The 18,062-nt window shown below is 35.0% G+C and overlaps 2 protein-coding genes across 2 annotated transcripts in view; one reads left to right on the top strand and one right to left on the bottom strand.

Annotated features, from left to right (window-relative positions):
* LOC116178230 (kielin/chordin-like protein) overlaps positions 1 to 18,062 on the top strand; it is a 178,262-nt gene that overhangs the window by 74,525 nt on the left and 85,675 nt on the right. The gene's annotated exons all lie outside the window — the stretch shown is intronic.
* LOC116178232 lies at positions 17,028 to 17,867 on the bottom strand. Its single transcript, XM_031497677.1, has 3 exons — positions 17,710 to 17,867; positions 17,468 to 17,664; positions 17,028 to 17,418 (listed from the first exon to the last, which is right to left on the bottom strand). Exons 1-3 carry the CDS (start codon positions 17,780 to 17,782, stop codon positions 17,089 to 17,091), a joined length of 600 nt encoding a protein of 199 aa, XP_031353537.1. The 5' UTR covers positions 17,783 to 17,867; the 3' UTR covers positions 17,028 to 17,088.

Raw genomic sequence — 18,062 nt, 5'->3', positions numbered from 1 at the left:
AGGGAACTAAAACTAATGAAGGGAGCTTAAATCAGACAATATTAATTTTCTCTCGTCTTGCAAAGAACGAAAGCTCTCGGAGGCTGAAATAATAATTAAAATATCTTGATGGGGAACGGATACAAACTGTAAATTAGTTACAATATCTTGACTTCCTTGTCGGCGGCTAAACGACACTGCAAATTAAAGCACTTCTATTTCCAACTTCTTAAAATAAAAATAGGTCCAGAAACGTCCGATTGAGTACATCCATGTACCGGGTGTTCATTAAAGCTTGTAGAAAACGGGTGCTTCGTTGCAATTTTTTGTTTAGTTCACGGCGAAACAACTTCAACATCAATTCCCTGTGAAGAATACACCGGCAGGTTTTATTAATTTTGTCTTGACCGAATTTGGATGGCGACGGAACGCGTTCATTCGACGTTAACTTAATATTAACTTTTACACAGCTACAACACTAGGAACGCAAAAAATCTGAGGATTCCATACTTTAGACTTTCCAAATCCAAAAATAATAGCCCCCGCTTAGATTTGTATAATGTACTACCACTGGCTGTGAAGCAGTTACCTTTCATTAAGTTTAAAAATGTTATAAAAAATCATTTTTTAGCTTATTGTTTCTACTCCATAGAGGAATACCTCAGTACACCTATTGTTTTTAATTTGTGATTTTAACTTGTATTTTTATTTTTAATATTGTTAGTTTTTTTATGAATTTCTTTGTCCGTTTGTACTTTTATTGTATACTACTTATTTATGCTGTAATTTGACCTGTCGCAAGCACTGAATGTGATATTACGACAAAAATATACAATACAATATATACAATATATATTTTAAATTTTTCTTTTACTTGCAGCACAATCCGTCTTGGTTTGGATACCACCGACACGTTTAATTAATTTCGTTTTAAAGCAACAGTTTTATGCGTTAAGTTCACTTTGGGCAAATATAACAAAATTACCTTGAGATAAGCACTCGATAAGCTCAGGCAAAGTGGAGCTGGATCAGAGTGAATATCGGAGTTCTTGTTCACTAGCAAAAATAAGCAAAAGGCAAATGTAGTAAGAGTAAAACAAAAATCCCTTTGAATTCTGATCGTAGCGGTCGTCTGAATTCAGAAGAGTGGGTTCTGCAAATCTGTAACAGACAATAACACAACAAAAAAAACAGGGGTAGTGAATCGCGCTGCACATAAAATATTACGAAATATTAATGCTAACTTCTGACACGGGGGCAATCGGATATTAAAACTGTAATTAATACTCAAAAGAATCAATAATTCGAATGACTTTACACTAGAAAACGCAAAATTTTAATTGACTACGGATTATCCTTACAGTTCGGGTTTAACAACATAAATGCGACGTTAAGTTCAAGAAACGTGCTTTACGATGCACAAATAACCAAATTTCTATTCAACAGCAGTGCAATCTAATTAATTCAAAATGCAAACAAGCAAATTCTTGCGAGTAAACAAATTACGTAACCAAAAAAATTGTAGATATCAGCTTCGGACAAAGGCTCGGTAACTTCAAAACTGATCCACAAAGCATCGGTAGCTAATATCTCAAATAACACAGCTACTCTGAGGGATACAATGCCACCAAATTAACAGAAATGAATCTTCGTAGCAATCAGAGAGCGGGTCTCGATATCGGTAAAGTGAAATCTTCGGTAGCGTTAAAAACAAAGTACGTAGTATCAGGTATAACGGAGCGATTTACAAGATCATTAATCTCCAAAGGGGTTTCGTTATACTTGCATACGAGCTATCTTGAAATCTCCAGGTAGAATCACATGTTTAATTGTTTAGCTTACCTGAAATGGCGATGAAATCTGCCGGTAATGTAGAAACTCGTCTATCGCGTTGTTTGTCACTCTCAATCTCGCTAAAGTGGCGGGTCCAAGTAAAACTGCTATATCATCCACGTACTGCGTAGTTAATGCGTAATACCTAAGTAAATACAAGGGAAAAAGGTGATCCAAAAGAAATGTCTATGAGATAAGGTTGAGGGTTGAGTGAAGGTCCGTAAAAACGATTCAATGGAGCCACCCCAGACATCTCTCCGCTACGCATCGTGCCTTTAAAGATTTGATTATACACTTGTGTCCTAATAAACTATTAAAAATGTCTAAACATTTTCTACATATCAATTTACAATCTATGTAGGATCTCGGAGAGGTCTTTAAAGAACACATGAAGAACTTCTGAGGGTTGTCGAAATGCATCCCAAAAAGTTCATAGAGTTCAGTCACATTACATTGTCTTTGTATTCAGTAGCAAAGCTTATATGACGTGTAAAACCATATAATTTATCTCAAAAGGGCAAAAGGGCTAATTAGATTTCCGTTTGGTGTCTAAATTTACCTCGCCGCAATATCGCCACACTCATCTGAATCTGCCACATCAATTTAACGACTGTTTCGCGTTTTTAGAGGGGTTTTATTTTACTTTATTTTTTTTTTTTTGAAAGGGTGTATCTCGTAAATTTGAACTGGAACGTGTATGTTTGTGTATCCATAATAAAATTTAGTGTAGCGGCGTTTGGCATTGATATGTGACGCTGATATATTCAGTCCGGTTACGGTCATTTATGCTACCAGCAGGTCCACCCGCAATTGCTCTTTTCACTATCCTTATTCCGTAGATATTTCAAATTACAAACATGCCGGAATTATTGCGAGGTTTAACAAAGCGCGCGCGGTCATTGATTTACGCTTGACTCTATGTACAGCGCGTCTATAGGTCGGAATTCGTTAAACAATCTTTCCATCAGGGAAAGGGTCGGTTTTATTAATATTAATTAAATTGCGGTCTGGATTAGAAAATTGTCCTTTATTTTACGCTTTGATAAAATAAGGCTTATGTAGTTTCGGGTCATAACGGAAACCATAAATCGGGCAGAGTAATCTAACTAACGGCATTAACTTTGATTTATTTCGTCGTTCTTAATTAATCAATTTTGGGGTCTTAAAAAGTATTTAATCCAACTCAATTTTGTCATCCTTTGTCTCGCAAACAAAACTTCTTTGTGTCAGAATTTTCGTATTGAAGTTTGGTATACAACGTGGGGTAGATATTAAGGGTTGCTATATATATCTAGCGCGCCAGCAGTCGAAGATAACGGAGGTTTTCAGTGCAATTTAAGCGGATTCTACGAGCCGTTCTCTGCATCGTATTGTCACGGTCTGACAACCTGCCAAAACGGCTTACTGACGATTATTTCAACCACACGTAATACCTCCACTGAAATGGCTTTCCGTTAATGTTGTTCGACTTTCCTTTCCTTTATCGTGCTGCTATCGCTTTACATGCAATGGTAAACTGTTTTGTTGTCATTCTTATTCGTATAATCTCGTCGTAAACCTAATACGCGTGTAAAAGCTTTAAATATTCAAACCTTCCAAAGCTCTAAGGTCCTTATTTTAAACAATAAACCTCTAACTTAATTAATATAAATTCGTTTTGAAAGCGGGAAAATGCGTCCTCGGGTGGATGCGGTAATGGCTTTAATGTTCAATCTCATTAAGAAATCCTTTGGTGATAATTATACAGGGTGTTCATTTGAAAACTTCCCACCAAGGATTTATCGAAAACCACTGATTTTAAAAAAAATGCCGAGCCGCGTCACCCCCTTTCACCTTCTGTCCTAAAGGTTCATTACGGTTTTTTAATGAGATTCTTGGTTTTTGAGAAGTTTTGAATTGAATAGTTAAACTATTTATTTTATTTTTCTAAATTTGCATTTTTCTGGAAATGTAAGCGTCAGTGTGAAAAATGTTAATCTGCAAAAAAGTCTTATACGCTTTTTGCGTTAGGTTCAAAATAATGGCGCCAGGAGGCGTTTTCTAAATGTTATACTATGACTGAACTAGTTTTCGTCTTCAGATATCCAATTTTATCGAGACAAAACTTTGAGGTAAGAATTTTGGATAAAATAGAAAAAAGAATAAGAGGTTGATCCTGCAAAGATCTCTGTTGACATTTTGACATGCTGAACTAAAACTGTACCCAAATAAAATGAATTATTGTATGCCATCCGCTAGCTTATTCTTTACTTTTTACCTTTTTTGGTGGGTTTTCTTACTATAGGATTTTTCCTTTGCCGCTATGAAACTAACTATAACATTTACTAAACCTCCTTTCCACTCGCCAGCAAAACAATAACACCAAATGACCATATGTTATCAGATGTTTTCTTTCAAGAAGAATGTATTCGGAAACACGCCGATAATGAATTCTTCTGGCAATTACTATTACTTCAAAGGGAATTTTTCCTTTTGATTACAAAAGGCTGTATGTTTGTTTGTTGCTAGTAAATGGAAATTTACTTCAGAAGCTTTAATCTTCGTACTTTTACACAACAAAAAATAATTTCATAACTGTCTCCCAAAATAAAACCGATTGAACTAAATTTATTGTTGAAACTATCGGCAGTTTTGTTTACAATTTCACCACTTTAGATGAAGGGTGGCACGACGAAAACGAAACAGGTTGAATAACTCGTAAGGAAATAGGTTTTGGAAAAAACGCAAAAAACAAGTCCATTTTGGCTGAAAAGCTGGGATCTTTTACTTAAAAATTTACACCCTTGAGTCAGCCCTCTAAGCAGGGTTGCCACCCCTTCAATAACTTTCTAAATTCATTGGAAAGGGCTCTAAACTTACTACGAGCCTATGGTTTTAGTTTTCAAATTCGAGTGACCCTTTTGGAAGATGCATTAGACTGTAGGGCTCCGGCAAGTACAACAAACTATGTAACATAAGACGTCTGGTTCACTGGAATAAAATCGTATCAGTATTTCACCATCAGCAAGCATTTATTCCAAAACGGATGAAATAAAATTAAAGTAAATCACTGAAAGAATGGAATGCTACACAGGCCGTTTCCTCGTTTAAATACCCCACACGCAGGTGGTCAACACAAATAAATAATGAAAGTTTTAAATTACTTACAGTTTTCTCGTAGGAATCAATTTAATTTGATCAAAACAACGATTGCAATAAACGTCGCACTTAGCTCACACACAACTGCTGATGGCTTTTTTATTTCTTTTTGCTTTAGCACACACCATGAAAAAACAAACTGACCTGCTTAATACAATGACAAGTTTTTTTGCAGCTGTTCGAACAGGATACACTTTTAACTGTTTATTTATTTTATTTTATTTATCAAATTGTATTTAATTTCTTTCGATTTTCGTTCGTGTGCAAGAGCTAACAAGTCACACTTCTTCCTTATCTTTCCTATTTACAAGAATATTACGCGCAAAAGAACTCGAGCATCTGCATCCTTTGATATCAGCGGCAAACTTACGTGCGTTTTGAAATAAATTAACTAGATGGCATCCGAGCAGATAGCACTTAAATACACTCAACTAGATGTTCCTTAATTTTAAACAACGCAGTTTCCACACCTCAGACTTTAAATAAACAAATTTACACGAATGGTAAAATTTAAACAAGAAATTATGCAACTAAGCACGATTCTAAAATGGAAAAATAGACACTAAAATAACAAATTCTGACGAAATAAACCAATTTTGTACTTATTCGTAATGTGATTCTCCAGATTTAAACTGCATATACAGGGTGACCCATTATTATTGATGCTTCCCTCTGATCTCTATTAATCTTTGTTGTGACCAATTACCGCCCACAAAATGGCGTATGGTAATTGAAATGAGCCATCTTTAATCGTTGGTTCGTTTTCTTTGTTTCTGCCGGACGAATCAAATGCGAGCTAGGGTATTATCTACATGATTCAGCGATTTAATCACGGAGCCCTAATTAAGACAAACGAATTGGATTCAAACCCTAGACACCGATGTCCGGAACTAATTACAAGAATAATAGATAGATAGATAAACTTTATTCATATTTACCGTAAGGTGTTGAATAATCTTGCACAATAAACAACAATTATTATTACAATACAGGTGTGCACACAAAAAATTTTTTAAATATTACAATACAGGTGTACACATACAAACAATTTAAAATATGTATAGGTAGTTATTTAAAAGAATCAAAAAATTCACATATAGAATAAAAAACAAATTCCCTGAAGTATGCATTCAAATTTTTTTTAAAACCAGAATTGTTACTTGCCTTTAAGGTATTTGGTAGGCTATTGTATATTTTTATAGATGTTACAATGAAAGAATTGTTAAAAATACTAGATTTCATACTTCATATAATTTAATTACGCATAGAAAAACAATGGCCAATTCCACCAAATCATTTTTTTTACAATTCCACTAATCGTAGAATTCCGTTGAGAATTCGACACTCTAATTTTGACACACCGTAGACTTTCTATGAGATGTAATGCTAAAACTTCTCTAGCCGTTAAAGTCTTAAAATGTCAACTATACCCAACTCTATACAATTCGAAAAAATAAGTCCAAATTTAGAGCTACCGTTACAAAAACCCCACAGAAAACCAATAAATCCCCCCCCCCCCTTGAACTTTTGACGTCGTGTCCCGACGAACATTTAAGACAGTTGATTTATTTGCAACAAATCTGCACCACCCACTTTTTTACGATCTCATATTATGTTACACCTCATTAATTGGGGTTTTCATCTGTTCAAACACGGATCAGGCTATGATAATGTGTACCACCTCCCCTCACCTTTTAGTTCCTGTGAACGTTTAAAGAAGCAGTATATTCAACAATTTTCTTAGCGGCTATATTGTTAAATATATTGTATCGTAAATTCAATTAAGCACTTTATTTATTTACAATTAATTAACAATAAATTTATATCAGCCTTGAAATGAATTAATTGATTTATAAGAGTAAAGTATTATTTATAACTGCTCTGAAACGCAATTCGGTTTGGTTACATAGCAAACTCGAGAGTACTTAGGGATGGATATTGTAACATAGGTTACATTTCAGGGTACGCGAAAAGTTTTTTTTTATTTAAGTTTGGAGTTTCTACGGTAAATCGAAATTTGTCTCCGCAAAATGTCCTGAATACAAAAAGCAAAATTACAGTTTACCTTACTTCTATGGTATCTAAGTCTACCCTTTAAGCAGTTCTGCTTTGAACAACTGGGACGCCCTCGACTTTGGAAACATGAAGGTAGTTTAACCCAAACTCGTACCGGAAATGGGCGTCCCAAACTCAAATCGGCTTCTGTTGTTGCATTGTTCGTAATTCATAATTTGTTGTTAGGAAAGGTGACATCGTTTATGGGTGCCGAACATGTTCTTTTATTTGAAATACCTACGAGCGACCCAGGTGTTTCATCATTTTGAACTTACGCACGAGTATAATTATGATTTTATGGAGTTGGTGTATTTATTTATTTATTTCTGGGCCCTCAACAGGCTTACGCATAATTACAGAGTCACCCGCATAATGCTTTTTAGAGGTGCTCTTGCAGCAGGTAACCATGGATAGAGGGAAAGAACTGAGAAAAGGGAAAGAGTAATACCGAGGGCATACACATGAGAGGACCAATTTACAAAGGAAAGAGCAAACAAGAATAAAAAAAGCGATAAGGGAGGAAACGGAAGAGGAGGAAGTCATACAGAAAGGCAAGTGGAAGTGGAGAGGAAGATAATGAGAACGGAAACTATATACAACAGAGAAGGAATATATTTAGTAGAAACTATGTTAGGTGAAAAGGAAGGAGGGGGGCTAATATAAGGGAGTGATTTAAATGCCAGAACGGAAAATGGGTAGAGATGGTAAAAGAAACATGCACGGGAGGCAGAGGGAGTCGGGTAATTGATTACATACTAGCAAATGTAAAAATAGTAGAAGAACTTAGGGCAGGAAGAAGGATAGAATCACCAGCTGATGGAAATAACTCTAAAAGATTAAAACGTCAAGAATTGAAAAGTTCGAAAGACACTGGAAACTTAAGACTATAGAATTAATGAGTGTAAAATAATGAAGATGAGTATTAACAAGATAATAACGTGGAAACAGCCAAAGGAAGGGGAAGGGAGAGATAAAAGACACACAAAAATCGAAATATGCCGATTTTGTTTTTTTGTGATGTTATTTGAATTGAACAGATAAGTTTTTTCCCAAATGAAAAATTAAAAGAATTCCCATATATTTTTTACTCGTATCATTTTTCATCTCATCCATCCTTGTCATCATTATTATCATTTCAAAAAATGTTTATTTGTGCGTAGAAATGCTTCGAGATGACTTGAGAGCAGAGATGTAATTAGCATTTGTGCACTAATAAGCACCGACTAAAACACCTGCACGATACAATGTTAACTTATTATTGCTTCGTTTACTAAAATCAACTCCCAACAGCTCATTAAATATAACACGCCTAGTTAAGGAAAATCAAACAAAAGCGAGGTTAGGAAATTTGTGGCGGGCGCATAATTCGCAATGCAATCCTCACAAAATGTTGTTTTTGTATACATAAAAATAACAACTCTAACCAAAAAGGTTATACGCGTTACGTTTCAAATGTAAAATTATACAAATTCGCGTATTCATAATATGCAGACATATTCACGTTAACATCAAAGGGGTTGCATTTCATTAACTGAAAAGTGGAACTAAAACCCGTAAGTTACGTTGCGGTTATACACGTAAAAAATGTTCGCGTAAAAAGGGATGTAACGGTTGAATTACTACAATTACTTAAACAAACATACTTTTCATATAACATTTTTAAGGTGTATTTCAAATTGATGTGTCGTTTGTTTCAGGTGAGACCTTGTGTACTATTTTCTAATGGTTTGGAATCATTGAAAGTCCGAATTGAAACCCCAAGCACAGAGGATTACGAACAACATTCCTCGTTCACAAGTTGAATGGCAATTATTACCTGAGGCAAGTAGTTTTTGATTGCAGTTTTGGTGGCAATAATTTAGCATTTGGGGTATACCAACATTCCACGTGGTATGAGTGTTTGGTGGTCCAAATTTATTTGGTACCCTGTTTCACTCGATTTTAAGAAATTTAAGAAACCTATGTCGATAAAGCATATTTAAATTGAAATTTAAATAACTAACGGAAAGCTTAAGGGAAATCTGAGTAGGGTTGCTTGCTTTTAAGGTCGTTACACAAGTTACTCTGTTCAAATATTTTAAACTCGAAAATTGGTAAGAAGCATTAATAAGTATATGGAATGACTACCCTTAGAATCGTATTCGATATGTGTACGCGTTTGGAGGAAAATGAAAGACATTCTGATAGGACATCTCTATTATATTTTTATTGAATCTATTTTGTTTATAATGTTTTAACTAATTAAAAAACTTACAATTAATCAACGAAATTAATTAAGATCAGGGCTATTTGGGATGAACATTGTATGTAGATATGATAAATTTAATTACGTCATTTATTTATATAAAATTAATTACTGATGTGCACAGGAACTATTACTAACGAGAAACTAAATCTAAACTGTCGCTAAATTACACATATAGAACACGTAAATTTGTAACTCATTTATAAATCTGGCGTGGATTTCACTATTTATCACTTGGGAATCGATGTTAAGACTAAAGACAATTTAATTTTTTACATAACAAACAACAACCTTTTTGAATATTTTCAATAACATTCTGAATTTATTTCAACAACAGTACAGCGTCAACAAAATAAATATTTGTTTGTCACAGCATTGATACTTCTAGTGAAACCCTCATGGAAAATTACTCCTTTGAACTAAAGGTAAATTCATCGGTATGTCAGACTTTGCTCGAGCATCAGAGTAAACTCTATTTTTTGCATTTTCTTCTGTTGACGTCATAAAAAAACTATTTCATCTGAATATCAGATTTTTTCGATGTGTCTGCCTCTGCAAAGATTTCCATTTTTGACTTGAGGCCGTTTTATAATGCCAGCCGGGATATTATAGTTGTGTTGTCACCCGGTAGCCATATTTCATAGATCTACATAAATTATTCCTGTTTTTGTGTTATTTCGTAGATACGCTACTGTATTTAAAAATTGACATAATAGCAATCATCATTTTTTATGGGCAATCTTTATGAAGGAAATTGCCTAATCTCTCAAATTACGGAATTTGAATCAAAATTATTTTTGAAGTTCCTCTCTTATACAAATTTCCTCTGAAATGTGGATATTTGTAATTTTGATTTAAATAAAATCAAAAAGATACCTAGTAGACACCTGACTCCATGAAGTTAAGTTAGCACCATCACTACTAAAATCGCTATATTGAGAGGCAACTAGCGCTACTTTGATTTCAAGAACTCCATTATAGATTGATTTTTTTAACTTTCGGAGGGGACAGTTGTTAACTCTAGCAACACCATTGTGTCCGATCAGTTTCCAAAAGTTTGTCAGGTCGGGCTAGCACTAAATTTTAGAGCTTAGCCAGTGAGGGGGCGGGGCATTGTTTTTAGCACCGTCACTTTGTTTTTTCAAGAAAAATATTGACGTTTCGTGCCGCCTCCTTTCTACGTTGAATCTAGTATTTAGGGGAAAGCCACATCCACCATAAGACAATATCATTCTTCAATATTTTTCAAATCAACCGCCAATCACAATCCGACTTGATAACTCCAGATTCGAAGGAACACATCCCCACTTTTTCCGAACACGCGCGTCATTTAAATTTTGTCCGATAATAAAATATCTTATCGCAAACGACCAGATGTGTCTTACACTTTAACACCCACCTTTACGTTCTACAAATAAATACACAAATTTACAATTACAAAATTACAAAAACGATAAAATCTCAACAAGAAAATATTACGCAATTACACACAATTTTAAAAAGCAAAATAGACACTGAGCAACTCATTCAAGTAAAATAAACCAACCTTGTAGTTATTCGTAGATAATTCCCAAGATTTACAGTTAATAAATTGAAATAATACTACAGCATGGTGCCTCGGAGTTATTTTTGGTGTTGGTATAGTACAAACACAAACATAAAAATTGCTCCACTCTACTTTGGGTGGCTCAAGCTCATAAAGTTATGGCAATTTCTGGAACTATGTCTGAAGAACACAGCATTTTACATGAAAATACAAACTGCTGGTAATATTAAGAAGTTTAAAATTGACCATTATAAGTACTTTTAAAACACCCTGTAGAAGGGCGATCAAAATTTAAATCATTCTCATGTATCATCAAACTAGTATTGTCGATTTCAGAAAACTGTTCGAAATTCAAGTCAACGGGGTCGTAGATACCGGGGCCCTAAAGAAAAGCAGTCAAACGTTAAAAATTTTGAAAAATGTTGAATAACTTGAAAACCTTTAATGCTGGGTACAGGAAAATGTGGTATGAAACAACGTAGACTTTCATGTAGATTTTGAAAATGCAATAAAATATAGGGTTTTCTATTTAAAATAAGAAAGTTGCTATCAACATTCGGTAAAATAGGAAGTGAAACGATCATTATAATATTCTTTTCGATAGATCGTGAAAAACTATGTTGTTATGCCTCAGATTTAAATTAGTAATGAGAGTCTGAATACCTTTAGGCATTAAACAGCCTGTATACAGACAAACAGAATTTTTATTTATATAGAAACTTTCGGGGGTATACGTCGAACATACAGACAGACACGTCTTTATATAAATAAGGTAATAACCATGCCTGCCAGAAGGGTCTATTTTCTTTTTCTTTAACAATGGGTTTGACCGTTTTCTAAATCAAATTGGGGAGATTAAAAATGTGGGTCTCTGATCGAAAATGCTCGTAATTTCGCTAATTAAAATGCAACAAGCGTATAAGATTTATAACCGCAATAAGCACAAAAGTTTAAAAGTGTAAGGAGAGAAAACAATTTTGCTATCAATTTTTTCGTAAGCAGTGCAGAAAAATGCTTTCTTTGGTGCATCGATAGCATAACGAACCAAATAGTAGAACAATCCCACTTGACAAGCAATGTTAAAAAAACGTTTGGTACGTTAAACGAATGTTGCATTTTGAAACAACTCAATTAAACAAAACATCAACGTTATACCAACGATACTTGAATGGCTTTTCTTCTAAACCGTGGATACGACGTTTTTGTAATGTTAAAAATTGTAACCTTTTGGACTTGCGTCGCTGGAACGGGACATTATTACGTTAAAATAACATTCAGAAGGCTAACGTTATACCAATATTACTTTGACAACGTTTTTATGCAAAACCTTGTTGCGATGTCATTATAATGTTAAGTAATGTGATGTTATTAGCGTATGTTGACGGAATCATACATAACTACGTTAGTTCAACTTTTAAAAGCTTAACATTACAACAACGACATTTTGGTACTGTTAAGTTGCACAGTTACAGTAACGTTCTTGTGATATTAAAAATGTGCCTTTGGGCATTGCGCAACGAAAAAATAGCTGGTCGGTGACTCATCACTCGGTTTAGCTTCATTTGCAGTTTAACATGTTTGTTGAATGCTGGTTTTCTGTGAATTGAGTGATGTGATTCAAAATAAGTGGAGGATAGTTTGAATTAAGTGCTTAAAAATTGTGGAGTTTTTTGGGTTAGACATTGGCGATTGTGGTTTTTTTCATCAAGGATGAACGACAACGACTTCAACAAATAAGCTGCATAAGCAATCCATTTACGGCGATTTTTACGTGTTGGATTTCTCTTTGTATTTTCCACCTTGTACGCTCATCTTTTTATTTTAAATCAAACAGTGCTACTAGGGTTCCTCGGAGGCGTTAGCAGTATGTAAAAGTAAGTAAAAGACGTAAATTATTTTATGGATGTATAATCTTACTTTTTTAGAATCTTCCATAATGTCTTTTTCACCAAAACATGACGCGTTCGTCTTAAAGGAACATTATCGAAGTGCAAGTGTACAGGATGGAACATGGACGTATTCCATTCAGTCCTGTCGCCAGCAATTCTATCAAGAATTTCCTGATATCCAACGTTCTCCTACAAGGTATTTTCCATTTACAAATACTCCATGATGCCGAACAACAGTTTTACGATGATCGATTAATTAGCAGAGGACTGTGGTCACCACGTTCTCCAGAACTAAGCCCGTTAGATTTTTTTTCTGATTTTGAAATACAATATTTTTCGAAATCGTCTGCACATCACTGAGGAACTTCAAAATGCAATCGAAGAGGAACTAATGAACATTACACCAGTAATGTTAGAATGAGTTTTCGATGATATGAAACTATGTGTGTAACTGTGCATTCTTTATAATGGTGGGACATTTTTAACAATTTTGTGAAGTGATTGATGTGAATGAAATAATTTTTTATACATTAAATTTCTGGTAAAAAATTATTTGAATTATTTTGAATTTGAATTTTTTTACATTGTGCACTTTAGTATCAAAGTGCAAAAATGTTTATTAAAGTACACAATCTGTGACAATACTAAATTGCGTTTATGTCATCCTTGTACATTGACGGCCGGTATTATAAAGCCAGACTTAACTTTGTTTGTCAGCTGACGGTGTTGTTAAGACATTCCTTAACAACACTGTTAGCTTACAACATAGTAAATATGACTTTAATAATACCGACCGTCAATGTATAAGGATGATATAAACGTAATTTAATATTGTTTAATAAACATTTTTGTACCACGTTTATACAACATAAGAGAGTTACATCGCATTGGCGTTTGTTTCAAACGTTCAATTAACGTTAAATGCTGATGTTATAAAGTGTTATATGATGTAACGTTTGCTAAACGTAGGTATTTAGACGTTACAGAGAAACTTTCTTGAAGGCGGACATTAGCAGTCGCGGTGACGTTAATAGTAAGTTAATGGTACTTATACGCTAACGTTACAAGTCACCATTAAACGTTTATTAAACGCTAATGTTGCACAATTTTGTCATGTGGGATAGCTCTTAAGTCACAGGGACTATATTGAAACTGTGAGTTGTTCATAATGTGTCCCATGCAAAAAAAAAAAACAGACAAACATCGTCCCAACATAGATCCTTGAGCAACGCTTCTTCTTAACATATCGTATACGTTCTCTACATTTTATCCTCAAATTTGAACTGACATTTCTGTGTTTCATAATAATAGGATCAATTGCTTCTTTGTAGTTGTTTATCATTCTCACCAAATTTAAAATACCAGATGCCAGCATTGCTGTAAAACTGTATTTGCTTTATTTGAATATTTTCGTGGGCAACCTTCTCTTGTTCACACAACGAATATTGCTCAATTAGCACATCACTTCTCACATAGTAGCGCGATCTGTAATTAAAATATCTTGCGAATGTTCCCGTTTACTCTGTAATTACTGAAATCTACAGTGCGTTAAGTGTTGCAGCTTTAATTAAAATTGAAATTATTTATTGTGACAAGGTAAAATAAAACAAGGCGTCTAGGAAACTTTCGGGCAATCTTCTTCGCTCCGTTGTTGAGTAATTTCGACATGCAGAAATGCAGCTTGAAGTATCTCGCGCGAGCTCGATTTCTGTTTAGAATTAATTACACCTTGTAGAGTAAAGTGGCTATTACCAAAATTAAATAGCACGTCTTTTGAGTTTGAACACTGTCATCCCATCTTATTTTTTAGTAGACAGAGTGGATGAGTGTAGTCTTTGAGCACATTGTGCTCCACTTGTGCTAGCACAAAAGTTAGCCGATAAAAAATCCTTTAGTGGTATAACGGAAACTTACAGAAGCATAATTTCCGTAAGCCCCACTACAATATTCTGCGCCAAAAGTTGTAAAAACCAATACTGCCATCGGGTTTAGCAAAAAAAGTAAGCAACATATTTCTAATATTCATCGTTATTTTTAACGAGAAAGAGATAATAGTGGTCCACTTTTACCAGTCCCAGCAGTGGTTACTTTAACATAAGAATTCGTATACGTACCTAACCAGTTTCATTTTAACAGAGAGTAGTAAATATTAGCCTGGGAGAATTGACTTCTATTTCACAAATTACTAAATCGGGCAAACCTCTAGAAAGTCCTAAAAAAGCAAGGCAATGTAAGAAACCCGTTAGCGATGTTGACTGTTTCACACAAGCAGCGATTCGGAATTCCATGTACGACATGATCCAACACAGTAAGTGAAAATACACGTTCAATTGTTGAATGTAGGCAATTGTTTAGGTCAACTCTGCCAAGATTATATTATATTAAATTAGTATTTGTAAGCAGTTTACGTTTGTATTTTAGAATTCTTACGCTTCAATAACTTTTGCAAGTTCTAAAAGAGAAAGACGTATTTAATGGGCCCAACAGTTCCGTAAAAAATGCAATCTGAGAGTCATGCAAGACGACAGTGCAAACCGTAAGGAAAATTAAACCTGAGGGGCGCAGGTAACATACTAGTATTGATAGGAACAATATCATCTTATAACAATTACAATCGGTACTACGGTTACCCCCTTACAATTTCGTTTTCAATACCATTCAAGCAACAAAATTATTTTAGATTGGTGGCACAGAGAAGTGAAGTTTGACCGAGAAGATGTAGCTCCACTAATAATTAATTTGGAAAATGATTCAGATTAATGTTTTCCGGTTTATTCGGGGATGAACCTAAGATTTAAATTAAATCTCGAGATTCGTGACCTGTTTTTTTAATTTTACACGATTTGAAATGTTTTGTGGATTTTCTTTTGTTGTGTTGATTGCATGATGCTATGTAAACATACTTAGTGATGACGTCATAATACACCAATGACGTGGACGCAAACTAAGGAAAATCCTTCTGTATACACGTTGCACTTTTTTTTAAAACGATGTGCAATTATTGCCTACATGCACCGTGTGCGGCAACGTTGCTGCCGTAAACACGATTATTATTATTACATTATTATTGTGGAAAACGACACGTTTAGGACCGGATATGATCTTATTTGAGAGATATTTTCCGTGGAAACAAACGTATACGAGGTGTGGCAATTAAGTTCCGAGAATTTGTCCAAAAAAACAAGTAGGTAAATTAAGTTTCAGGCATTATTTTATGATCGACATGCATAATAGTCGCCTTCTAATTCTACACGATTCCAACGTTCTTCTCCGCAATTAACCCGTTCAGCACCATGGTTACAACTTCTTTGACCTTCTGTACGCCGCCGTGGTGAATTCCCTTGAGGTGCGACTTCATCTTGGGGAATAAAAAAAAGTCGCTGGGGGCAATACGGGGCCATAGTGGGGGTGCGCCAACGTTGGAATACCTTTTTCCCCCAGATCCATCGGTTCTCGGGAGCTCCATCACGTGGAACGTCTTCTACCGATCCACGTTCCTCCTTGAACCGCTTCGCCCATTCAAACACGCGTGATTTCGACATGCGCTGCAATTTTCCGAAGATTTCCGGGGGGTTTTCACCAGATTTCACTAAAAATTGAATCACAGCACGTTGCTTGTAAATAAATCGTTCATTTTCACGAGACCACTAAAAAACGTTACTTTACTACTTCACGCAAACCAAACGTGGTATCTACTTCGTTTGGACTCAAACGTAAAATGAAGGTTCCTTTTCTAAACAGATGAAGACGAATGGCACAGTGTTGCCGATTTTTAAGTTCTAACTAAATTCCCGAAACATAATCTCCACACCTCGTACAATGTTATTTATGATATAGCTACTATATATGTATACTACAGCTAACTCTTCCGTAAGTTGGTCCGCCATTTTGCACCCTACTGACAATTAACGCTTGCAAAACGTTGCATGTCCTGCATCCATTGTCTATCATCTAAAGAAAAGCTATTGATTTTTTTAACGTTTATTAATGCCCAAAGGCATTTTACACATTAAACTATGTTTCTGTCCACAAATTTGGATTATCAGTGGGCTCCAAAATGGCAGACGAGTCTGCTATCTTAATCAAGCACTGTAATTTATGAGATAGACTCAACCAACATACGAAAATGCAAATTGATATTAACTTTTTGAACAAAGGACCATTCGATTCATTTTCATATGTCATGCTTCAGTTAAAACGGTTCATTATACGCAAAAGTCACAGATCTTCCCTTACCGTTACCGACAACTGCCTTGACGATGAGTCGATTTTTTGCTCAGTCCACTATCTACTTAAAAAAAAATTAAAGGCGCTACAGTTTCTACAATTAAAAACAACTTAGTTCCGGAAGTTCTGCGTACCATTTTATTGTGTTGTATTCATATAAGAACAATCGAATATTTTCAAACTTTTGGTTCTGTACCAGAGAACCTGATATCAATTCCAGTCTCGCAGAGAGCGGTATCGTTGATACTGGGATTGTACGTTAGGATTTCAAAATCATTGTAAGTTAATGATCTGCCCTCGCTTGTCGTGAACAGCCCCAAGCATTCGTCCTTGGTGACAACAACTTTCCCAACAGCGTTTTCGGACCGCAGCAAAACTCGACCAATATACGTTGTGTACTCCTCGAAACCGCCAGGCACCAACGTTTTCCGGTTCATTAACGACAACACCTTGTTGTGAGACGTTTTAATCCACTCGAACTTTTGCGGCTGATTAGTGCAAAAAATCTGAAACACATTGTTCTATAAGAATCTCTTTAAAGATAATCCTCTATACTTTGCCATTTTTATTTTTCGAATGCTCCCTGAAAAACCAGTTAAAGTATACATAATCGCTGTCGGTGAATATTTTCCCATTGATCAACTTTTCGTCAAACAAAACTTGACCGATGTATAGCGGATTTCCCGATTTGTCTACGCCCGCCTTAAATGCATCGGATGGTATGATCCCGACGAAATCGCGCCAACAGTAATCTGAAATTTTGGAATTTAATAAAACATTCGGGCGCCTTTCTTTACCATCCACGAAGTGTTTAGAGTGCCCACTTGCACAAAGCACCAATAAAAGTACTGAAACTGCAACTGGCCGCATGTTATAGTAATGATGTTCTCTTTAAGATGGGACAGAACTTAATGTCTCATTAAATGTAATCGGTTCGAGAGATAGGTAATTACCTCTTAATTTGGTAAGTGTTCCAAAGAGGTTACTGCTATTATCGGGTATTTTGTATCTCAATTTTCTAAATTATATAATTGTACTTACCATGACATTGGTGGTGGTTTCTGTATACCCGCAACTTTGGACAATCGTGGGGTCAACGTGTTATTTATTTAAACAATAGTCAAGAATAGGACTTACAGAACAATTGATA

This window comes from Photinus pyralis, unplaced genomic scaffold (assembly GCF_008802855.1).
Source record: "Photinus pyralis isolate 1611_PpyrPB1 unplaced genomic scaffold, Ppyr1.3 Ppyr1.4_LG8, whole genome shotgun sequence".
Lineage (NCBI taxonomy): Eukaryota > Metazoa > Arthropoda > Insecta > Coleoptera > Lampyridae > Photinus > Photinus pyralis.
The sequence above is the reverse complement of the archived record's forward strand: the minus strand, read 5'-3'. Positions and strand labels throughout refer to the sequence as shown.